This window comes from Saccostrea cucullata, unplaced genomic scaffold (genome assembly GCF_032062105.1).
Source record: "Saccostrea cucullata isolate Sc308-1 unplaced genomic scaffold, CSIRO_AGI_Scuc_v1 ctg473, whole genome shotgun sequence".
Classification (NCBI taxonomy): Eukaryota; Metazoa; Mollusca; class Bivalvia; order Ostreida; family Ostreidae; genus Saccostrea; species Saccostrea cuccullata.
This window is the reverse complement of record NW_026938446.1, coordinates 639,524-665,011: the sequence shown is the minus strand read 5'-3', so window position 1 is coordinate 665,011 and position 25,488 is coordinate 639,524. Positions and strand designations below refer to the sequence as shown.

Sequence of the window (25,488 nt, the reverse complement as noted above, 5' to 3'; positions counted from 1 at the left end):
TAGGTTAGTTTGAATAAATTCACAATTGTTTGAAAATTTTGTTTGTTTATTTTTTTCCTCCCTCCCTCGTAGGTTTTGAACTTTAGATGTGACGTTAAACGTAGAATTAACTTTAAACAGCCTTACATGACAGCACAGTGCTTAAAATTCTTAATACCCCCTTTACACAGCATCAGGGCCGGCCAGGAAAAAACTAGAGATAAAACGATGAAAATCGATTTTAAACAAGATGTGTTTGTGAAACACAGATGCCCCCGTATGGCAACATAGTAAAGATTAAACTTTTCTTAAATGCAAATTTAATTAATTGGTAACAAAAGTAGGGTATTCTCACTGGAAAACTATTGTGAAATATGAAAATAAGCCAATGTTAAAGTTTTTTCAATAAGTACAAAAATCTCCAAGGTCAAAAGGTCAATGTAATTGTATCAAATGAAAGCTCTTGCAACATTTAATACTTATGGAGAGTATGGAAGGCCTAGCCCTTACTATGGCACGCCAAATTCACAAAAATGAGATAATCATAGTTTCACAATCGATAAACTAGGTTTATCGGTTGTTAACTATAGTTTACGGACTGTAAACTATAGTTAACAACGTTAATCTATATTTCACATCTGTAAACCATAGTTAACGCGATAATCTATGTTTCACAACCGTAAACTATACCACAGGAGTCTGAAGTTTTAATCGTCAAAAAAAAAAAAAAAAAAAATTCCGGAAAAAAATTTTCCTACCCTTAACTAAAAAAACCCCAGGATGGCAACGTGTTTTGGGGGGACCCACCTATACAAATAGATCTGGGCTTGGTCGGAAAAATCTCGCAACTAATTTAGTATCCGGAGTGTTTGTCCTATTTATTCAAGTTAAGAAATCAAATCTGCTTGACGACTACGGGCTGTTCATGGCCTGTTTTCCAGTTTGACAGCTCATCCTGGACTCCATGCCACTAAACCGGAAGTGAACTCCGAGGTGAATATATGACGTAATTGAAGAAAAGAACCAAAAAAAATGCATGTAAAACTTCATGTACAATTTTATGTTACCATACGTGATCAATAAAAAGATATATTTTTCAAACAAAATAATGCTTTATAAGGGCGCTTAGTCTAACTGTCTGGCTCTTTGTCGACATGGCTTTTCAATGATTTAAATTTGGCGCTTGTAAAAACTGAATTATCTGTCCTTGGTACACATCGTCGTACAAGTAAGAAAAAGAATAAATAACTTTTTAAAGTTCTCTTAAATATATTTAAAATAACTGAATAAAATTACGTTGAACAATTATTTATTTTATTTCATTTGAACAAGTATTCATAAACGTCAAATATACACTGCGAGATTCTCTTCCGGTTTAGTGGCATGGAGTCCAGGATGAGCTGTCAAATGGAAAAGGGGCTAGGAACGGCCCGTAGTCGTCAAGCAGATTGAATTTTTCACATTAAATGAATAACAAAAACGCTCCGGAAACTGAATTAGTCGCGAGATTTTTCTGGCCAAGCCCAGATTTATTTGTTTAGGTGGGTCACCCCAAAACACGTTGCCATCCTGGGGTTTTTTTAGTTGAGGGTAGGAAAAAAATTTTCCGGTTTTTTTTTTTTTTTTTTTTTTTTTTTGGACGATTAAAACTTCAGACTCCTATGACTATACTTAACACCGAAAACTATCATTAGCGATTGCAAAACATAGATTATCTGATAAATACAGTTTTACGATTTGTAAACTATAGTTTACAAACCGTTAACTATAGTTAACGAATGTTAATTATAGTTTACGATTGTAAAATATAGTTTACGATTGTAAATTATAGTTTACGATTGTAAACTATAGTTAACGGATGTATTTAAGGTGCCGAATTCACAAAAATGTGATAAATATAGTTTTACATTTGAAAAATACAGTTTACAAAGAGAATCTCATATTTTGTATTGGAGATGCATACTTTTCTGTTAAACTATATTTTACGACTCTAAACTATAGTTTACGATCAAAACTATAGTTAACAATAGTTCTGTTCGTTCATCATAGATACGTTAATCTTAGTAACAACATGTCAAAACGTTGCCTTTACAAGGATCATTTTCATTGGTTGTTATATACTTTTTGACATGAAAAGTTAATTTGTAATGAGTTTCAAGCAAATAAAATGTTTAATGTTAAAAAAAAAACTTATAGAAAAAAAATCATAAATATAAAAAAAAAAATAATTAGAAAAAAAAAACGCGCGGTATTTTGGCGGTGCGGCGGAAGCTGATGTGCGATGATGGCCGATAACAACGAAAATATGGGTAATGTCTTCATCATTTCATTGATAGTCATTAAATATTTCCGAAAGACTGAAGTATTGTCTATGATCAGATATTTATATGTTTTGTCTAAAAATCTTTATCCAGCTAGTAACTGGCCGATGAATTATGAAAAATTGTAACTTGAAAAGAAAACGTGACGTAGCAATTTCGTAGCACCCTTTTTGCACATCCTGTCATGCATTATTTTATTACAATTACATTGCCAGTATAGAATAGCCTATTTATAGCATATTATATGATAGCAATTGGCGCACTGCTCTTTTGCAAGGAAAAAATAAATATTTATTAGGCCAGCATTTTTTATTTTTAGGTTTACAAACCTGCCGCTCAAGTTTTTTGAATTTTCAAAAAAAAAAAAAAATAAAATTGAGAAATACAAAATTAATTTTTTTCTTTCCGATGTCAAATTTGAGTCGGGAATGAGATTTCAAGTTTACGAACTCGTACTTCCGGTTGTGGATGAAACATGGCGGGTAATGAATGTAGATTTGCCAAGTCCATGGCAGCACAAAAGCTTGTTTAATGTTAATATTTATCGATATGAGTGTCATTCAAAACGTTTCACAAGTTCAGAGGACAAACAAAATGCTGACGACTTTATTGCACAATGCCATGCTGGTGAGATAATCAAGTATCTGTCTGTAAATTATTTTCCTCCCACAGGTTTAAAACTGTCCATGGTAGCTTTTGTCAAAGACATTGTTTAAGTTTCTGTTATACTTATAGCTTACAGTTTTACAAGCAGCATTCTTCAGAAAAGGGTGGCTTATGTATCAGATGTAATGAATAAAACTATTGGAGAAGTTAAGTCAATTTGAGGAAGAAATAAACAAAAGCCTAAAGAAATAAACAGGTCCAGCACAATACCCTGATAAAGGTATATAGCTTGATAAAGCTATATAGCTTTATCAAGGTATTAGATATACCTTGATCAAGGAATTTAATGTTTTGAAAATAAAAAAAAAAACTTAAAAAATCAAATACTGAAAGTCGAGTTCTGAGTTGTTGTCAGTAAATTCACCCATGCATGTAAAGTACTCAAACAAAAACAATTCAGTTTAAAAATGTGTTGTGTGAGGAGACGTTATTTTGTGCTTCCTTGTTGAAACCAGAGTGTGCTTTCATGCACGAGTGGACACATTGACAACAACTCCGAACTCGACTTTCAGTATTCAGATTTTTAACGATTTTTTTTAATTTTCATGACATAAATTACCTTGATCAAGGTATTTCTAATAGCTTGATAAAGCTATATCGCTTTATCAAGCTATAAACCTTTATCAGGGTATTGTGCTGGACCTGATAAAATACTTCAACTGTTAAAAACAAGTATTATGTACAAATATATACAGGTATGTAGTATCGTTTGTGGCAGCCAGAAAAAATTATTTTAGTCTTAATTAAAAAATTTTCACTCTGCTTCCCAATACTCCCTGTCTGTTTTATGAAAGGAATTATTATTTTAGGTTTCAAGTATATTTTAGAACGATTTCTACACATTTACCAAAATCATATTATAAACAAAAATGAAGATATATTGAAAGAGTTTTTAAAAATTGATTGTTTTTATTTTCTTTTTAGATATCTGTATTTTGTCCAACATAACAAAATATATATAACACTGGCCCTAACTAGCAGATGATGAAATAAACAAAGGTTCTATTTTCCACTTTGTAATTCTTATGTGTCCAGTGGCATGGAGCCTGTGAGGAGAGCATAAAAAAGAAGAAAAATGAATGTACAAAAGTCGATAACTTATCCAAAAAAAAAAAAATTTTTTTTCCTCCTCCTAGGCCTAAAATAAAATTAAGTTTGTTTGCAGTGGCCTACCGACCCACTGAAAATGCACCCGACCCAAGATTTTTTTTTTTAGCCATTTGGTAACTATGATAAGAGGAATGATATGATATGCACATGCTGTATTCCAGAACTTTTATTTTAGTGACACATATATTAATTGTATAGTGTTCAAGAAAATTCATAATACTGTAGATCACTAAATTTTCGCAACACCTATTTTCGCGAGATAGTCATTGACTCTTTATTAGCAAAACATAATTTTCACGAATTGTTGTTTTTCCTCTATATAATCTTAAGGAATACTTTTAAACGCGAGAATGAAATTTTCGCGAGCTCATTGTCTCGCGTAATTACGCGAAATTAAGTTCTCGCGAATAAAACATGATTTACAGTAGTTTGATCATATGTCTGCTTACAGCCCAGTATCTAACTTATTAAATTGCTCTATACTATAATCTTAATTGATAATTAATTTATATTTTAATTATTACAGATTCTGATGATGACTTCCAAGTGTCTAATGTCGAAGAGTACAGGGAGAGATTTCAAAATGCTCTAACAGGATTAAATCTTCTCAGGCATTTTGATAGCTCAAAGTTGCCAAAGCGACAGAGACGCCTTCCAAAAAAACGAGGCCCTCCACCAAAGAAATTGAAAGTAAAGATGTATTTTCTACCAGAGGGGTCAAATCTACCCAAATTGTCAAAGATGGACCCAAATATCCCCATTCATCAACAGCACGGATTTGGTGAATATCCAACTAATACACATTTTTTTTAGAATATCAGTTTCTGTAATTTTTTCCTCTTTTTATTGCATGAATCACTGTGCATACAAATAGGACAATCAATTAAATAATAAAAAAGATAACTCTTGCTGTTTTGACAAAGTACAAGTTCCTTCATAAAAATAATTCTTCTTGACTCTACTAAAAATTGTGCAAAATGGGCATTTTGATTAAAAAGATTTGATCATTTGATAAAAAAACCAAGGGAGAAATATGAAAATTCAGGAATGGGGTATTCATGCATAAATTTGTTTCACCTCTCCTACTGAATTAATCAAATAAATGAGAGGTTGGATTAAAAAGATAATTTTAGTATTAAAATTATTTTGGGTATTATTAAATAATTGCAGGATATCCAGCTTCCGTATATAATAACTTCAGAGGTGGTCATGTAGAGTTTGATTTAAATCAAAACGAGGAGGAGTTCAAAGATAAGATAAGAAAGTTATATCCTACAACACTAGAAGGCAAGGATTTCTACCTCTGCACCTTAGACCATGCCAGGAACTATATTCCCGTTCCTTGTATTCCAGAGGAATTAAAAAAACTTAAGTATCAGGGGACCATGATCATCAGGGTCAGTACTGTAAGTATCTGATGATTTGATATTTTTGCATACTGCCTTGTCAAGGATTGATAATTTCTATAGTAATTGTAATAAAGTTCAGTTATGTTTGTCAAGGTGAACTTTGTAATCTTTGGTTAGGTATGCTTCCTCTCCTCATTGCTCTTAATTGATTAAATAGACATTAAAAGTATATATTAATGCTCTCTTTCTCATTCCAAAAAAAAAGGAGGGCATATTACTTTGCTGCTGTCTGTCAGTTAAGTCAATCTATCTGTCTGTCAGTCCACCAAGTTTCTCTTCTTTTCTAAGAAATATATAAAAATAACTGATTTCATGTTGCTTAGGGTAAAGAACGGATAAATTCCCAAGAAGATATCGATGGGCTGGAAGTATCCAGGTTAACAACGGACGGAAACATTACTACAAGGCCTTTCCAGTTAAGTGCTGGGCCCATTCCCCAGCCTGAACAAGTTTCCATGGTAATGTAATAGATTTAGGTCATGAACTTTTTTAATAAAAACACATTATGCACTTACAAGTATTTTCTCCTGTCAATACATGTACGGAAGGAACATATAGTAATGAATACATTATTTCTTGTTTAGCAAAATAGGTTGGCAAATTCTACATCTTTAAAGAAAGACGATGATGTCACACTTCCACAGGTAAGAATAAGTCAAGTTGGTGACACAAAAATAATACATTACACCCACTTAAAAATTTAAATGTACCTTTCCATTCCTCTTAAACGCTTATTCTTTCTACAGATACTGCTGCCAAGGAGAAGAGTGTCAAAAGCAGAATCTACTTGTTCTGTAAGTAATCTATGAATAACACCTACAGTACAATGAACTGTATACAGGGCTATATTTGCCCTGTGTTATTTTTGTCCTTTCACATTTGGCAACAAGTTTGCCCCGTTTTAAAATCACCAAAAAAGATTAATGTTTAAGATATTATACTGTGTACTTGTAATTCGCCCCATTTTAGATTCGCCCACTTCTGACGAGAACGAAAGGGGCAAAAATAAAATGGGGCGAAAATTTCCTTGTGTGCAGTATTTTGATGTCCCTCTTTGAAGAAGGGAGGGCATATTGCTTTGCTGCTGTCTTTTGGTTGGTCAGTTGATCTATCTGTCAGTGCACTAAGTTTCTTTTCATTTTCTTTGCAGAGGTTGTACTTGTTGAAATGTCAAATTTGGTTTACAGATTTATCCTAAGAATATGTATATCAAGTTCTTTTTTGTATATATACAAGCCATTGTTGACAGAGTTATGCTCCTTGGACTTAGAAAAGTCAGTGGTTGAAGGCATGCCATTTCAATGCTCAATGGCTGTAAGTGCTAATATAGGAGAAAATTTGCAGCACTCCATTGCAAGTTAGGGGTGAAACGATACGCATCCTTCACGGTTCGATACGTATCGAAAAATTTGGTCTCGGTTCGGTTATTTTCGATACAATACATTTTGATAGAAGGAAACATATTCAATGTTTTTATGCTACCTTTTACTTAATCTAGTAAAATAATTTATGTACAAAATGGATAGAAAGTATCAATTTAATTGATTTGATTGTTAAAAATTATTTTACAAATTTCGAGTCCACACAAACTTATGTTTCTGAACTAATTACATAGAAAACATGTTTACAGGTTTATACTTTATGCCAAATCGGACTGAATGACTATCCCGACCGAAAAACGAACCGAACTGAAAGTAGAGATTTTGTACCGTGTATCGAATCGAGAAAAAATACCGCGGTGAACCGTTTCACTCCTACTGCAAGTAAAAATTTCTTGAGAGGCACTTTACTACAAACAAATATGACAGATATATATGAAAAAAAAAATTAAGATTTAAAAGCAGATGTTCTAGCATCATGATCATTTAGGCTATATGAATTCAATTCTCTGGTTCTCAGGCCAATTTAATTTTCTCCAAACCAAATGCGAGATGGAGGCATTTTATTTATCGTTTTATTGGCAATAAAGTAAGTAAGGGAGGTTATTTTCTTTAATTTTAAATTTCCAATTTTCTTTGAGTAAAGATAATTTATTTTGTTCATAGATATACTTTCCATGTCTAATCAAAAGATTTACTTAATCCATTGCTTATCAGCATGTGAACATCGGAGGCAATGTCTTTGAATGTATTTTCAAACGAAGTAGCCAAAATCTCTTCAAATGGCTACCGGAATGATATTTGAGTACTAAACTACGAAAAAATGAGGAAAGAACTTTTTCCAGATTATGCTCAGCTATATCAATTTTTTTATGTTATCAAAAAATACAATAAAATTAGCAATGCAGCTACCTCAAAATGGATGCGCACGGACCAGAGAACCAAAATTTCATTTTATGTACTGTAGCCTAACAGGAAAATGATTTTGTTGTATTCAATTAATTGTCAATAAAAATGATATGGCCATTTGCTAAGTTATTTGCCACTATACACAAAAAGAGATGAATGTTTTCATTTATAGGAGAGGGAGCTGTATATTTATGGAAAGTTCTGTTGAGATTGTGGCACAGAGACTTTGTTTTTAAATATAACGTAATGTAAGTCATGTTAAAAGAATGTACAGAAATATATAAAAATAACTGATTTCATGTTGCTTAGGGTAAAGAACGGATAAATTCCCAAGAGGATATCGATGGGCTGGAAGTATCCAGGTTAACAACGGACGGAAACATTACTACAAGGCCTTTCCAGTTAAGTGCTGGGCCCATTCCCCAGCCTGAACAAGTTTCCATGGTAATGTAATAGATTTAGTTCATGAACTATTTTAACAAAAACACATTATGCACTAACAAGTATTTTCTCCTGTCAATATACATACAGAAGGAATGTATAGTAATGAATACATTATTTCTTGTTTAGCCAAATAGGTTAGCAAATTCTACATCTTTAAAGAAAGACGATGATGTCTCACTTCCACAGGTAAGAATAAGTCAAGTTGGTGACACAAAAATAATACATTACACCCACTTAAAAATTTAAATGTACCTTTCCATTCTTAAACACTTATTCTTTCTACAGATACTGCTGCCAGCGAGAAGAGTCTCAGAAGCAGATTGTACTGTAAGTAATCTATAAATAACACCTACAGTACAATTTTTTTTTATACTCCTCCAAGAAGAAAGGAGGGCATATTGCTTTGCTGCTGTCTGTCAGCCAGTTGGTCTGTCTGTCTGTCCACCTTTTAGTTTCCTTTCATTTGCTTCACAACTTTTGCACATACTGAAATGAAATTTGGTATACAGTTGAAATGAAATTTGGTATACAGATTTATCCTAAGAATATCTAGGTAAAGTTTTGTATTGGGTATGATCATTTTTCACAAGATTTAAGTTCTGCAAATTAGGTCTAATCAAGCCATTTTAGACAGAGTTATGTCCCTTGGACTTAGAAAAGTTCTTAATATGTCTAAGAGGGGGCATATATGTGTTTTAGTTACAAACATCTCTTGTTTATATAGAAAACATGTCACATGTTTATCCAGATACGTCGAATGACTGCCTCCAGCTGATATTTACGCAAGAATATTTTATTGCCGTTTTTCAGTTCTGTTTTCAGTCTCAACCAGATATTTTCAATAATGTTCAAATCAGGAGTCTGAGCGGGCCAAACCAATGAATGCAGATTATTCTGTAATTTATATTCTTGAACTATCTGGGCTCTGTGAATAGGAGCGTTGTCGTCTTGAAATATATAGTTATATATTTTTCGAGGAAAAGATATATCTGGCAAAAGTTGATCTTCAATTATATTAATGTATTTTTGAGCATTAATGTTACCATCTACAACAGTCACAATCCTTACACTGTTGAAGTGATGCAGCCCCATATCATTAAACTAAACTTCGGTGTTGGAGGTTGCAAGAGACAACATGGCATCCACTCTTCGCCAACCTTTCTCCATATAAAAACACGGTTATCAGTCCCAACGTCTACTTTGAAAATAATTTTTGCTACGTAATTGTGACATCTGACAGTCACATGGATATGCTTTATATATATACTTATTTAGTCAGCATTGAGCTTTGTACAATGCAATATAAATAACGATTTGTTCAATTGATTATAAAAAAAATTTTGCATTAAAATAAACAAAATATTTTTTCAAAATAAATGTATATATATGTTGCATATCACAAAATTTTTTGTACTCACCTGGTGTTAATTTTTATTTATTTAATTCATATTTTAATATTAATATTTAGCATATTTATTTTTTGTTTATAGATGGAAAATATCCAAGAAAGACGCAATTTAATGGCTCTTCAAGACATAGAATATCAGGAGAGTTTGCGTAAAGATAGAGAAAAAGTTAGTTTTCATATTGAAGCTGAACACTACTTGTAAAAAGCATAGTCCGCCATATTTCTTTCCCATTTTTCAATGCTCTCTACAACCCCTATTTTAAGAGCAGATCGCTTGTCAGTTCACTGTATTTTGCTGTAGAGATCCGACAAGTTTAGTCATATTTCTTATACCGTCTAGAGCCATGCTACTCGGTCATGATGAAATCATCAATTTTTACATATTTTTTTCAAAACAAAAGCATCATGAAAAATCTTGTTAATATATTGTTTACAAACAGAAATGTACATAAAAACAAGGAATAAACAAAAAATATCTAAGAAAAAGAAATGAATAATACTACTTATGTTGGCCACAAGTTTCGAGTGTGCAATCTGGTGTAATGAAATCGGAACAATTTATATACCTGTCTGACGGTGGCTATTTATGAGAAGTGTTCAGCTTTAAGTAGGTCTAGATGTAGGAAAAGAAGGTTATTTTCCACCATTTAACTTGTGGGGCAAAAATGAAACTTCTGAATTAACTTTATTGCTCATTCAGGATGCATTTTAGCAAACATCTTTTAACTAATGTGGCTATTAGCCTATTACATTAAATGGAGATGGGTTCAGGGAGCCAGGTATTTTTGGTAAGAAAAAAAGTTTTATGACCCCCCCCCCCCCCATTGAAATTCCAAACCTAATTGCACATTAATCCAAAAAATTATTTGTCTACTACCTTAAATTTAAGAATTTTAACAAAATATTGAAGTTTTGTGGACATATTTTTTTAAAATGAATATAATAAGACATTGCCAAGAATTTCTGAATAACACATTTGAGATATTAACTTCAGATTAAAAATAATTCTTTTATTAAAGGTTCAAAAGATCAAAGAGCAAGAACAAAGAGATGCCGAATTGCAGAAAGTGAGCACTTTTTAGCTCACCTGAGTCAAAGGCTCAAGTAAGCCTTAATGATCAAATTTTGCCCATCGTCCGTCCGTCTGTCTGTAAACTTTTCACATTTTCAACTTCTTCTCGAGAACCACGGGGTCAATGTTAACCAAATTTGGTACAAAGCAACCTTGGGTGAAGGGGAATATAAATTGTTAAAATGAAGGGACATGTCCCCTCGCAAGGGGAGATAATCAAGAAAAGACAAAAATAGGGTGGGGTCATTAAAAAATCTCAAAAACAACTTGCACAGAAAAGCTGAAACTTATTTGGATTCATTTTTGGATAGTGTAGATTTTAAATTGTGCAAATCATGACCCCTGGAGGTAGGGCAGGGTCACAATATGTAAACCAAGTTTGACATTGAAATAAATATTAGGAAAAATCTTTTTTTTTTTTGGGGGGGGGGGGGGACTTCTGGGCCAGAAAAGCTGTAACTTATTTGAAAGTGCTCATGGTGGGGTACTATTGATTTTGTATTGTCCAAATTATGACCCCCGGGGGTAGGGTGGGGTCACAAAAGGTAAAAGAAAGGGGAAATCTGGTAAAGAAATGCTATTCAGGTGAGTGATGTTGCCCATAGGACTCTTTTTAGAATCATCTTGTTTCATAAAATCTGTGTACCTATTAATATCATGATTGAGTAATTAGCATTATACACAATATATAGTGAACTGATAACAATGATTAATGTTCAATTTGATAAATAACCTCACAGAACTTACATATGTAATGTCACCCTTTGTACATATTAAACAATTTTTAAGTTGAGAGAGGAAAGAAGATCAAAAATACCAACTGAACCAGAGGAGGGTATAGAACTAAAAATTAAGAGTCGGCAATGGACCGTAACAAGAAGATTTTTGCAAACCACACCAGTGGAGGTAAGATTTATATTCTACCCATGCAAATAATTAAGATTAAGTGTAATGAATGTAATAGATGGTTTGGATTCAAATCAGTTGGAAACACTATGCTCCTGGCGGAAACAAAGTTTAAAAAAAACTACCGTATATACTCGCCTCTAAGTCGGTCTGCCTATAAGTCGGTTGTATTTAATAAGCTTAAAAATCAGAGGGACTGACTTCATATAATACCATTCATTTTATAGCTCGCCTATAAGTCGGACCTAGAGTTTTGGACCTGAAATTAACTCCCAAAAATCCGACTTATAGGCGAGTATATAGGGTATTTTTAGCATATAGGTCACAGTCAAGGTCATAAGGTCTTTGATCCTAATTGTCATTTAAAAGAACATTATTAGTGTAGTATGCATACCAAATATGAAGTCTCCATCTGCTATGGTTCAAAAGATATGGTAAAAGTTTAAAAAAGCTAGTTTAAGCATTTAGATTACAGTCAAAGGTCAAAAGGTCAATGATCTTGTCATTTGAAAGAACTATCAGTGAAGTAAGCATACGAAAAATGTAGTCTTTATCTCCTATGGTTAAAACATGGCGAAAATTAGAAAAAGCTAATTTTAGCATAAGGTCACAGTCAAGGTCAAGAGGTCATTGACCATGGTGTCATTTGTATGAGTTTAAGTAGCTTCTTTTATCATATTAACAAAGGATCTATTAAAAGTAAAAAAAAAATTAATAACTTGAGGATCCAGAGCTCAAGATATTAGGTGCGTATTTGCAGAAATGACATGTATTGAATTTGTCAAAACACGCATTGATAATAAAAATGGGGCACACAGTTACGCAGAAGCTAGCGACTGTAGATAAGTATTACACCACTAAAGTACTGCATACGAGGGGGTGATTGATACAAGTATGACCTAGCTACTGATATAAATTAAGGTTAACTCAGTGTTTGATACTTCACAAAAGAAAATACATATTTTTAAATGACCAGGAATATTCTTACTGATAGTAAAAGCAACAATAATTTTCATTTCGGGTGAAAGAATGGAAGATTTAGATAAAATTGATTTTGTATATGTCATTTTACAGATAGATGGAATCTCTTAAATTCTCTATAGTTCTCTTTTTGTAAGAAGCTTACACAGGGTTTGTACATGCATAAATTTATATTTTATTAGGGATCCAATGCCAATTTCCTTTGATTTATCTGAACTAAATGCCATACTATTAATGAAGATTTTTTTCACACTCATATACTCTCGTTACAATATCATGGTAAATGTGGGTTCAGGAAAAGATTTTAGTGTAGCATGTGGTTATTTTACCTATAGTATGTCATCTTCTTTGTCAAAAAAGATTGTTTCTCAGTTTTATACTAAAGGTTTTGCTGGTATTTTCAAAATTTATCTAAATAAATGCTAAAGGTCTTGCTGGTATTTTCAAAATTTATCTAAATAAATGCACGCAGCAACTGTCCTTAGCAGTTTTTTTTTTTACTATGAACAAAATACTCTAAAATTTATCATTTTTTTGGAAATAAAAATCTGCATAGTAATTTGAAATTCAGGGAGTAAATAGGTTACATTTTTGGGTGAAAAAAATTTTCTGGATCGAGCTCTGCTGATCTCTGAGGGTCATATTATGGTAAAGCTTGATATTAGAGGTGTTGTAACTGGTGAGATGTAAAATTATGATATTACCTTTTTATTCTTTTTTATTTGCAGGTTTTGATGAATTTTATTGGCAGTATGCCATCTTCATCCAAATTTTTTAAAGTAGCTATTCCTGGAATGGAGAATCCTTTATATTCTCATTTATATCATGGGTGTTTGAGGAATGTTGGCCTCGTCTCAAGTTCTGTGTTACAAGTTACCTGGCTAAGTGAGGTATGTATAAAAATATTCTAAAAGTAAAAGGTTGAAGTTTTTTTCTGGTTCTTTTGTAAATTACACTTCTCTATAATGTGTAGGGTGAGTTCACCATGCATCGGACACATACCTTGCTTCGGACAACTTTAGGCAATAAACTCTCTTTCAACTTAAGAGTTCCATGTATTTATTTGTTTCTGTCTTAAAGATGAAGATTTAAATTTTCTAATGACACCGATTGTCATTATCATGCCGTGATAAAAATACCCCGATAATGGCCTTAAAGTTATGTCATATTTTACATCATCAAAGGGGAATAACCAGGAATTTATGATTTAGCAATTTTTAGAGTTATCGTTCTTTAAATTCGACTTCAACGGAACAAGTCAGACTTTGGTGAATTTTGTTAAAGATTGGCAATTTTGCATAATTTTAAAAAAAAATCTCTTCAATGCTTGTATAATTTTTTCTAGAGCTGGTTTTTTCTAGTACGGACACGCATCGGACACTTTCTGATGCAAAGGTATAAGCACCACCATTTTTATGCAGAACCTAATTGACAGCTGTTTTTTGCGGAAATAGAAAATAAAAATTCTATATTTTTATTCAAAAAACAAATTATCGATATATGACGTCTAGAATTTGACTCCATTTATCTCTACAAACCAGAGTATGATAAACCATGAGACAATGGCGCAAATTACCGCATTACAAGCATTTTAAAGCATTTTTAAGGCAGAGTGAGGTATCTCGAATGGTTCTACATTTATGCAACAAAGTCGTCAATTAAATTTATGTTGAGGGTGATTTCTTAAATAAAATATAAAATATATCCATATCAAGGACTTTAAAGCATTATGATAAAGGTATGATATTTTTTTGCTCCAAATACCGTCTGTCCGATGCATGGTAAATAATACTGTAAACCAAGTATTATACGCGTGCGATAAATATCCGCGAGTTCCGCGAGTATCCTCTGCTCGCGGATATTTATTGTCGCGAACCAGTTGTTCATTATATTCCTATATTATGTTTTATTTAGAGTTATTTGCCCTTTTTTCAATACCGATCCCGACGGTTCAATAATTAATCAAGGAAGGACTATACTGTTATTGTACAAGAAGCAGTTGAAATTTAATTTCAAACATTCAGAAAAAATAAAAACGAATGTCAAAATCATTTCAGCTTGTGTTATAATTGTTCATTTATTGTTACAGACGAGTCGAGATCCGAGGTAGCCTGGTTAATTATGGCTAATTATGACCCAGTCCTGCTCTGTCCCAACCATATATAATAATTGCCCCTTGGCTATGTAGATCTTGGAAAGTGTTGATTACCCAATTAGTATGAGGCACTTTAACAATTGAGAGTTTTAAATCAATTTTAATCTCCTAGATTTTTTCCCGATTTTCGTCTGAGCGTTGTGAAAATGTGTATATGGAGTATACTCAAGGTAAACATTTTACCCACTTTAGGGGCGGATATAAGATTTTAAATGGACGCAATGCACAGAATGTCTTGAAAAATGTGAAAGCCGACCTCACGCTATCATTTTACCTAGTTTATGGGTGAATATAAAATTTAAATTTGATTCAAAAATACTCATGGAAATGAAAAAATGTGACCACTCGTTCGCGGATATTAATCGTCGCGGATTAGTTCTCTAGCGATCAGTCGCGAATAAAAAATGACGCGTATAATAATTGGTTTACAGTATCTGATCCATGGTGAATTCTGAGTTATTTTTAAAACCTCGATTTATGAGGATATTTTCTCAATAAAAGGCATAAAATTGTGTCCAAAATTTATATTTTAATCACATTCAAAATGTTAAACTCCATTTTGATAAAATTCTGTCTGTAGCGATATCACTAAAACTTGTTGAAGTACAAGAGTATCCGATGCATGGTGAATTCACCCTAAATGTTTATGTTGACACCAATCAAGGGCCCTCAGGAAGCATACAATTGTTAAAGTATGATTACAATTCTTTCATGGAGGTACATATGGGAGAAGTGTAATACCACATGTTGAATCATCATGAAAATTTAAGATTTGTCAAATCAAACATTTACATAGCTACTTTAATTCTATTATGTTCCAGGATGAAGTTACCCTTGAGGAAGTTAATGTGATGGAGACTGACCAACAACCCTCTACATCCTCTTCTATTCCTCGTCCCCAGAGACAGGCTGCTGCACTTTGCAATGTAAAAATGAGAGATTGGCTTATTCCAAAGTCAAGCTTACAGCAAGTAAGCTAGATCGAGAACATTTCATGCACATGCATGTATATTCATGCCACATTTAATAAGTTTATACTACTTCAAATAGATATTGTACTTAATATAGTGCATTCTTTTTAAGAGTAGGGTTTTGACTGTTGAGAGCTCTGATGATGACTCCCTTCCAGATATTCCAGACACTTACAGGTATTTATTTTTTCCTGTGATTTAGCGGATGCACTTGTGCTTTAATTACATGTACTTTGTTGCTCATAGTTTATTTCTTTAAGTAATTCCAGTGAAATTTCAAATGGACATTAATATCACCTTTGGAACAGAGTCCAATAACTGAAATACTTTATACAATATTATAAGCATCAATACAATGGGAATTGACTAAAACCTATGGCACGCTTAGCTCACAAGAATGAGCTAAACATAGTTTCACAGTTGAAAACTATAGTTAACAAATTGTTAACTATATGAAAGCGTGCCATACTTGTCAGCTGCATAATTTAGGATGTGAGACAGGCATTATTTCTATGCTTTATCAGATTAATTAACCATTTCAATTTATATTTTATAGGAATTATGTTGATGTAGCATGTATTTCATCCGATTCATCCTCTGAATCAGAAATAGACAAAACAAATTATCCTGAATTGACCACAGAGCCTGAGGAGTAAGTCTAACATAGATACATTCGAAAATGAATGAACCAATAAGAAATGTATTATAGATGATATTGATGATAACTCAATTATTTTCAGAAATGACCCTTTGCTCACCTTGACAATATTGTCATCCAAAATTCAAACATCTGCTGTCACGCGCATCAATGTCAACAGACAAAATGTTTGGGAGTGCACCATCAGAAAACTTAAAAAGAAAGATTTTATGCCATTTAACGACCTTCTTATTAAGTTTTCGGATCAATTTGGAGAGATGGAAGAAGGGATTGACCAAGGTGGTCCCAAGCGGGAATTTTTAGATCTTTTGATGGAGTATACCCTCAACTCCTCACTCTTTGAAGGATCTTTGACATCCAAATACTTGTCATGGAACAAGAAAGGTATTAAAAATATAAAAAATTTTGATACAGTAGATAAAAAAAAACATTGCCTTTCATTCAGAGACTTGTGACTGACTGACAAACATAGTTTTGCAGACTAAATTCTTGTTTACTCTTTTCATTTAGCATTTGAATTAAAACCAACACTTCATTAAGGGTAGGTTAATCTAAAATTATATGTGCATGTATGAGATTAACTGCATTGAGATTTTAACAGAAATTTTAAACAAGCAATTCTTGTCATGATTTTCATGCATAGATTGTGTACATGGTCAACTCTGCTGAAATAGGTATTCAATAACTTCATGTAATTATAATCACTTTGAATTCAACTAGTGCTAATTGTAACGGGGACCGTTACAGATGTTCCCCAAACGCTCCCCATGTCCCTTATCGTGCCTTATTCCTCTAAGACCTTTTATAAATATGCTAATATAAGTATCTCAGGATTTCATTTAAGAATATAAAAGTTACAATGATATCAACTATCAACGATATATTGTTTAACGTTTTGCATGCGCGCACACGTACAAGTACATGCATATGCAAGATGATTATGGCATGTTGATTAAGCGATTAACATATCTTTCTATCCCGCGAATCAAAGAAAAAAATACATATATAAATTTACCATTTTTCAAGCATATGTCATATTTTTTATATATCGATTCACATTTTATTTCTCTACTTATTTTAACCTCGGGCTCAAAGTTGGTTTTATTCCGACGACAAGGCAGGGGTAAAGTCGACTAAGGGTATCACGCCAATACCTAACCAATCAAAATGAACTTATTCAATAGTAGTTCCATACATGGAAAAGGGATTTTCCTTTCTGTTCAGAATTTTTTAAATATTTCCTCTCAGGCCATTTTGACAACTCTGATACCTGTGCCTGGTAAATTTTATATACTTTGTAAATAGATATATACAGGTTTTTTGACCGGAACTATTCATTTTTTCCAATGCATAGGGGGCTACTCTATGGGTTTTACAAGAGATGTTTAAAAAGACATTCGTGTCAGCTAATGTGACCTATATTGTTTAACACCTTCTTATTAATATTTTTTCATGAATGCAAATATCTGATTATTTTACGAAGGAGCGTACATCTATATTGATTTTTAATATACCGAAAATCGCTATTTCTGGGGATTGTGTAATTCTGAAAAAAATTCAAATAAATTTCAAAGGTAAATTAAACAAAGGATGCTTGGTATTAAAATATTATTTCAAATCAGTAGAATTGAATGCTATTAACGACATCTGAATAAATAGGCTATAAAAGGCTTATATGCCAACTTTGGTCATCTGCACTTTAATTTTAAACACGACAGGATTTGTAATTTTTTCTGTATAAATTAATAATTTCTATATACTTTGGAAACTCAAATGAAATATTTTAATACACTTTCCTCGAGCTCTTTTCTGCACTTTTCCTGAAATTTTATGTGGGTCCGAGGTGTTATTTGAGTTTAACAGTGATTCTCTACGTTGCCATTAATTTGATTTGTTTGTGTGTGTGTGCGGGGGGGGGGGGGGGGTATTTTTATTCTTAACCTATTTAACGTTGGAGTTGAATCTTGTATCTTATTCCAAGAACTGAAGATTGACTGTGACATTTGGATGAAAGGTCAAGGTCATTAAAAACCACCACCTCTTTAACTTCTAACCTGTCAACCGAAATAAACTCTGAAAGGTGTTTCTAGATACATGTACATGTACTTCATGTTTCTTTTTACCCTTGGGTCAAGGACAAAGGTTAAGGTCGATTTCAAGTTCATAGGTCAAGGTGATTTTGGTAAATAGCTAATATCAACATTTTATTCAGGTTACCAGTGACCTTGACCTAAGTTTCAAGGTCAAGGGTAAAAAGATCTGCATGCTTCAGTATGTTACATGTCTTGACATTTAGAAGTTCTTAATTCTGCATGAACATCAAACACTCAAGTATACTGTCTTTTAATACATTGTGTGCGGTCGCATGTGCATGCACGTCCATGCATTTACTTTTGATAGTAGTATAGTGTAGGCAATCATTATATCTATTCATATTTGAAATTTCACCCTGTATTATTGAGAACCAAGAAAGTTGTAGGCATTTAAAGTTTTAGCCAATCAGATTGCAGCACACGTGCATGTGCGTGCGTTCATGATTATTCTTATATATCATGCTGTAGATCTTCATAATGTAAGACTATGTTCAAAATTTCAAAGGATTTTGTCAGAAAACAAAATAGATATTTAGACTTTTAGTTTCAGCCAATCGCAGCGAAGGGCACCTGCATGCGCGTGAGATCTTGTTATTTTGACCATGTCATCATGTCTATACTACTATTATATCCTTATATTATGAGTTTCAAAGCATTTCATCCAATATTTAAAAAGTTACGGCTAAATCTATTATATTGGTAATTTCACGTGTTACACGTGCGCGCACATGCACGCACGTGCGCGCAAAATGACCTTCGTTCCGCACATCTACATAACATACCTAGTGACCCTTAAAAGGTTTCACCTAGATCGGATGAGTAGTTTACGAGAACACTCGCGGACAAAAAAGTACCGGAGAACAAAGAAAAAATTCAGAAAAAGTAAAAACTAGTGCTAATTGTTACGGGGACCGTTACAGATGTTCCCCAAACGCTCCCCATCTCCCTTTTGGTGCCATTTTCCCTGTAAGCTTCATTAAATAAGACAAACTTTATGCATTTGAGACTTTAACATGTTTAACAACGTTTACCCAGAAGGGTACCAAGTTCATTCAAATTTTAGCATCTTGCACGCGTGCACATGTGAATGCATGTGCGTAATGACCATATCATCTTGTCTACACAATCTATATACTTTAATATACTAAATATTAAAGTATTTAATCTAAAAGTATTAAAACATACGCTCATTCAAGTGTATTTTTGATTTTACTCATTTCACGTGCACGCAAGTGCATACATGAGCATGGTGGCATACCTTCTTGTAGAAGTTCATTACATCTATCTATGTTCTAAATCTCACTCCGTTTGGTTGAAATCCAAGGGAGTTATAGCTGATTAAAATTTCAGCCAATCAGATTGCAGAGTACGTTCACGCACGTGTATGGATGTGCATGGTGACCATACCTTCTTGTAGAAGTCCAATATATCTATCTATGTTCCAAATCTCATCCTGTTTGGTTGAAAACTAAGGGAGTTATAGCTATTTAAAATTTCAGCCAATCAGATTGCAGCGCACGTACACGCACGTGTATGGATGTGCATGGTGACCATACCTTCCTGTAGAAGTGTATTATATCTATCTATGTTCCAAATCCCATCCTGTTTGACTGAAAACAAAGGGAGTTATAGCTAATTAAAGTTTCAGCCAATCAGATTGCAGCGCACGTGCATGCACGTGTTTTCATAAAAATTGTTATATATCATGTCGTAGGATATCCTAATGCATGGCTATGTACAAAATTTCAAAGGATTTCATCAAAAAACAAGAAAGATATCGAGACTTTAGTTTCAGCCAATCAGAGCGAAGCGCACGTGCATGCGCGTGAGATCTTGCTATTTTGACCATGTCATATTGTCTATGCTACTACTATATCCTTATATTATGAGTCTCAAAGCATTTCATAAAAAAGGTAAAAATTTACGCCTATATCAATTAAATCAGTCATTTCACGTGTTGCTCGTGCGCGCTCTTGCAAGCACGTGCACACAAAATTGCATGTTGACAATGTCATCTTATCTACATTTATAATATGTCTATATATTCTAAATATCAAAGCATTACATCGAAAAATGTAAAAGTTACGGCAATTTCAAGCATATTGGTCATTTCACGTGTTGCACGTGCGCGCTCTTGCAAGCACGTGCGCGCAAAATGACCTTCGTTCCGCAAATCTACATAACATGCCTACTTACCCTAAAAAGGTTTCCCCTTAATCGGATGTGTACTTTACAAGATCATTCGCGGACAAAATTTTCCCGAGAAGAAAAATAATAATAATAAGAAACAGAGTAAAAACAATATGTTCCCCAACTTCGTTTGGGGAACATAATTAAGGTACTCAATGTATAACAACTATATTGTATACATAATGAATGAATGGTCTGATATTTTTAATCATGGTAGCATTTTGAAGATAATATCAAATAAAAATACTCCACCAAAGGAATTTACAAAATTTTGATTTATATAATACATGTATTTTGTTCAATTTAAATTTCACCTTGAATTTTACATTGAAGTTTATGGACAGGCCGAAGTGCATGTTCATGAGATGTTTTAAAAAGTAATTTGAATTTTAAACTAATTTATTCATTAAAATATGCCCAAACTCCCTCTTTTTTAATCTATGAAATAAAATAACTATTTACTGCAGAAATTTTGAGAAATCAAAAATGGTCTTCTTTTTATCAAGGGCAGATAACTCTTCAAAAATTTTTAAAGTGCAAAATGACTGTCCCCATGTATGTTTTGAGTCTTGTGAATTTGGTTCATCTTACTTTTATTGTTGTTATCTAGCAATGTTTTTTTAACTACATGTAGTTTAAAATTATTTAAAATCCCTTCATAATATATCAAATACTGTACAAGTACTTTTTTACACATGGTAATTATTTACGTTTTGGACAAAGTCACAATATCTCCAAGGAAATGTGTCCCATCGTACTCAAGATATGTGTATAAGGAATATACTGAGAGTTCAAGAAATCTGCGGACTTAAGAGAAATATATAGATTCTGTGGAATTATGACCCCTAAAGGCCCTTGGAAAATGGTACATCTACATCTACCCAAAACCCTTGCTTTATCAATAAATACACATACTTCATGTGCAAGTTCTTTTTTGTGAGCTATTAATTATTATACAATGTAATTAAAAGTACCATATTTTCTACATGTACTAGTACATGATTCATTGAATTATTTATTATAAAAGGTAGAAACTGAAGATTTTAAAATAAAATTTCTTATTTTGATAGCATTTGACAATGATGACTACTACTATGCAGGAATAGTCGTTGGACTATCTCTAGTACATGGAGGTCCAGCACCCCGATGTTTTGATCCTTCATTTGTAAAAGCACTTCTTAGAGGGCCAGAATCAGTAAAGGTGACCATAGAAGATATGCCAAATGAGGAACTAAAATCAAAATTAGAGAAGGTTTGAAATTGTTTTTCAAATTGTTGAGTAATAACACAGATTTGCCTGATTAAAGAAATCATTTTTATGTAAAATGGTGCAGGCACAACTTGTCATTACACATACCATTTTGCCAGAAATTTAAAGCTAGTATATTGTTTTTATCATTGACAACATAAAATGCTCATCTTTGATTTTATTACAGATCCTTGGAGCAAAAACCCAAAATTCAAGAGAAAAATCCATAGAAAAACTTTCAGACTTATTAAGTCTTGCAGGTGTAGATGCAGTCTGTCAAACTTCAGAAGAGACGGAGGCAATGGTTTGTAAGGTGGTCCACTGGTATCTCTTTGACAGATCTGCACAGGCATGCAAAAGGTTATTTTTTTAATGTGCGACAAAGGGTTCTTAAGTAGGGATGAGCATATATATGTAGGAGTCCAAAGTTCGATGATCAGGCAAAAGTCCAATGGTCTGCACCAAACCATGATGGTTTGACATGCCAAAGTCTGATGGTGCAGAAAACTACATTTATGATATCATAGTACTACTGCTCCAAACAGCCTTCCAAGATATTTAATTAGTATATCCACGAGTACCAAAACTCTGTCACCATAAGCAAAAAACACTTCGCGTTGGCTCAAGTGAGCTTTTCTAATTACATTTTGTCCAGCGTCTGTCTGTCTGTTCACCTGTAAACTTTTCACATTTTCACCTTCTTCTCAAGAATCACTGGACCAACCAAACTTGCCACAATGTATCCTAGGATGAAGGGAATTCAAGTTTGTTGAAATGAAGTTAGCCACACCACAGTCCAAGAGGGAGATAATTACAAATTAGTGAAAACTTAATGACATTTTTTAAAAATCTTTAAGAACCACTGGGCCAGGAAAGGTAATTTTTTTGTGGAAGCATCCTTAGGAAATGTAGATTCAAGTTTCTTCAATTAATGTCCCCCAGGGGTAGGGAGGCTGGGGCTGCAATCAATGAACAAAGTTTTTTCATAGGAATATATACATTGTTCTAGGAAAAATCTAAGCATTCTCAACAATGTGCCAACGTATTTTATAGACAATTTTACCCCTAGGATTATTGTGACATTATGAACATTGATTGCATGTTTCTCTGCACCACTAGACTTTGGTGTGTCAGACCATTGCACTTTTGCGCAGATTGTCTCACAGGAAATGAGCTAGAAGACTTTGTCATGAACATCCAACTATGGTATGACCATTGAACTTTGAAATCATATATATATGCAAAAATGTAAAGAAATATCACATTGTTCAATAATAAATATAAAAGTATTAAAATAAAAAAACAAGGCAACAATATTAGTAAAATGTAAGCACTTTCATTACTTCTTTGGATATTTTACATCCCAGAGCAATTCAAATGTGACATTAAATAGCTACCTATATCGTTTATACATTCAACTTTCAGGTTTTGTGATGGGCTTGACAGGTTGGATATTGTAAAAAATTTGCAAAGTCTACATAAGCTGTTTGTATACCAGGCCATCAAATTTTCATTAGAATCCTTTGAAAACCTCTTTGAATACAAGCTTGCAGATAAAGGCTCCAACAGCAGAACTGCACAGAATGCAGTTCTTGCTTGGTGGCGAGATTTTTTAGAAGAAGTAGAAGGTATTCTTTAAAATTCATAAACTTATAACTACATTTCCACAAAGATTGTTAAATGCGTAGTGCCCAGTTCACCTACTGTACTTGAATTTTATTATGCCCCTGCTCCACAGGAGAGGGGGGTATACTGTTTTACCCTTGTGTGTCTGTCCTTCCGTAACAAATTTTTGTTGAAGTTTTCTCAGCAACTACTCATTGCAGATGCTTGAAATTTTATTACAATTTTATCTGAGGCATGCCATACATTGGGATACATTTTTATTGAAATCCGATGTCAACTACCTGTTTGTCTGTGTGTCTGTCTGTTGCATAATAACAAATTTTTGTCGCAGTTTTCTCTTTAACTATTCATAGCGGATGCCAAATTGTGGGACATAGTTTTCTCAGCAATTACTCATCACAGATGCTTCATATATTTTAGCACACTCTTTCATGAGGCATGCTATATGGTAGGATAAATTTTTGTTCAAATCCGATGTCATCTCCCCCTTTCAGTGCATCTGTCCGTTTCATATCTTAACAAATTTTTGTCGCAGTTTTCTTAGCAACTACTCATAACAGTTGCTTGAAATTTTAATACATACTTTGTTGAGGCTTGGAGTATGGTGGGTAGAGGACAAAATTTGCAGCTCTCCACGGGCAGGTGGTGGCGTCTTAATAAGCAAAAAATTCTTAAGGTCAAGATCTAGTAAATAACTTTAGACTAATTTTTTGGTGCTAAATCCATTATGATGTCATAATCAATTTTAACTTTCTTTTTCCTGTACTTTACGGCTTTAGATGAATTATGTAGAAAATTTGGTATTTTCATGACATTTAATTTGAATCATTTGAAGAGTAAACTGGATACCTATATTAATTTAATATTGATTTAAAGAAGAGGCAATGAACATACCAATTACTGTTTTCTGAGAGACTAGGCAATCTGGATACATTTACTTTGCTGAAAATGAAAAAACTTCCATATTCATGACTGGTTTTCTTAATTTTTCCATTGAAAGTGACAGTTTAAAATACAGTTTTTCATCTTGTATACCTACAGATCATGCCTGAAACACCTTTTTTGACCAAGCTCAAGTTGTAAAGCACCAATTAAGGAATTTATTTCTCAAATTTGATAAATCTTTAGGCACCTTTCATTTACTAGATCTTGACCATAAGAGAGACATTATACAATCTATCACCACATGATGTGTCTCAGTTTCACACCCTTTAATAACTATAAAATAAAAAGATTTCAAGCACATCAGTGCTTTGGAGTTGCCAAAAATGTGTGGTATAAAATGACAATTCAAAGAAGATGTTATTTAAAATCCCATGTTTTAGTAATCAAAAAAGCAGTTGTCCTCCAATTAATATTATATATACATATTATATTAAAATCAATGGAATGCGAAATCTTACTGGCAAATGTTAAATCAAATGGAAAAATCTGATCAAAAATTCCGAGAGACCAGGATAAGGGTACACAGGTCTGTAGCAGGGACTTCCAAATCACTTTGACATATCCATGGTATTTAAGATACGGAGATAGAGATGCCGAAATTCAACTGTAGATATATTCACAGATCCATGACATCATGTATTGTAATGGGTTTTTTTTTTTTTTGTTTTTTAGAAGGTGATACACCATTGACTTTTGCCAAAATACTTCATTTTGCAACAGGAGCAAAGGAGCCACCACCACTTGGGTTTAATCCCAAACCCACAATTTGCTTTTGGCCAGAAAAACTGCCCAAGGCAGTAACATGCACCAATACCCTGCATTTACCAATCAAGAATTCAACCTACAAAGAATTCAAAAACAGGATGGAATTTGCTGTTTTGAACACAGAAGGATTTTTGTTGTTTTAAACATTTTATTTCACATGAGAGCCTTTTATTAGCTCACCTGAGCCGAAGGCTCAAGTGAGCTTTTCTGATCACATTTTGTCCGTCGTCCGTCCGTCCGTCCGTCTGTCTG

General features: G+C 33.2%; 2 protein-coding genes across 7 annotated transcripts in view; both read left to right on the top strand.

The window, feature by feature from the left end:
* LOC134250308 (heterogeneous nuclear ribonucleoprotein A2 homolog 2-like) overlaps window positions 1–25,488 on the top strand; it is a 120,091-nt gene that overhangs the window by 38,416 nt on the left and 56,187 nt on the right. The gene's annotated exons all lie outside the window — the stretch shown is intronic.
* On the top strand, window positions 1,657–25,401 carry LOC134250300 (uncharacterized). 6 transcript variants are annotated; one of them, XM_062732655.1, is made up of 22 exons: window positions 2,714–2,927; window positions 4,603–4,857; window positions 5,247–5,482; window positions 5,809–5,943; window positions 6,070–6,129; window positions 6,232–6,279; window positions 8,083–8,140; window positions 8,180–8,217; window positions 8,344–8,403; window positions 8,503–8,544; window positions 9,708–9,791; window positions 10,645–10,692; window positions 11,487–11,603; window positions 13,313–13,474; window positions 15,561–15,710; window positions 15,823–15,887; window positions 16,267–16,362; window positions 16,451–16,752; window positions 21,722–21,903; window positions 22,088–22,260; window positions 23,326–23,528; window positions 25,144–25,401. In XM_062732655.1, exons 1-22 carry the CDS (start codon window positions 2,729–2,731, stop codon window positions 25,377–25,379), a joined length of 2,949 nt encoding a protein of 982 aa, XP_062588639.1. In that variant the 5' UTR covers window positions 2,714–2,728; the 3' UTR covers window positions 25,380–25,401. The 6 variants fall into 6 exon arrangements, with proteins under 6 accessions (XP_062588643.1, XP_062588640.1, XP_062588639.1 ...); XM_062732656.1 differs by lacking the exon at window positions 2,714–2,927 and adding an exon at window positions 2,154–2,288 and having other exon boundaries at window positions 8,083–8,217; XM_062732654.1 differs by having other exon boundaries at window positions 8,083–8,217.

Excerpts from the sequence above, each read along its gene's own strand:
- LOC134250300 (XM_062732654.1), top strand. The coding sequence starts at position 2,729 with ATGAGATTTCAAGTTTACGAACTCGTACTTCCGGTTGTGGATGAAACA. Across the intron at positions 2,928-4,602 it reads TATTGCACAATGCCATGCTG|ATTCTGATGATGACTTCCAA; the intron begins GTGAGATAATCA and ends TAATTATTACAG. Across the intron at positions 15,711-15,822 it reads CAAAGTCAAGCTTACAGCAA|AGTAGGGTTTTGACTGTTGA; the intron begins GTAAGCTAGATC and ends ATTCTTTTTAAG.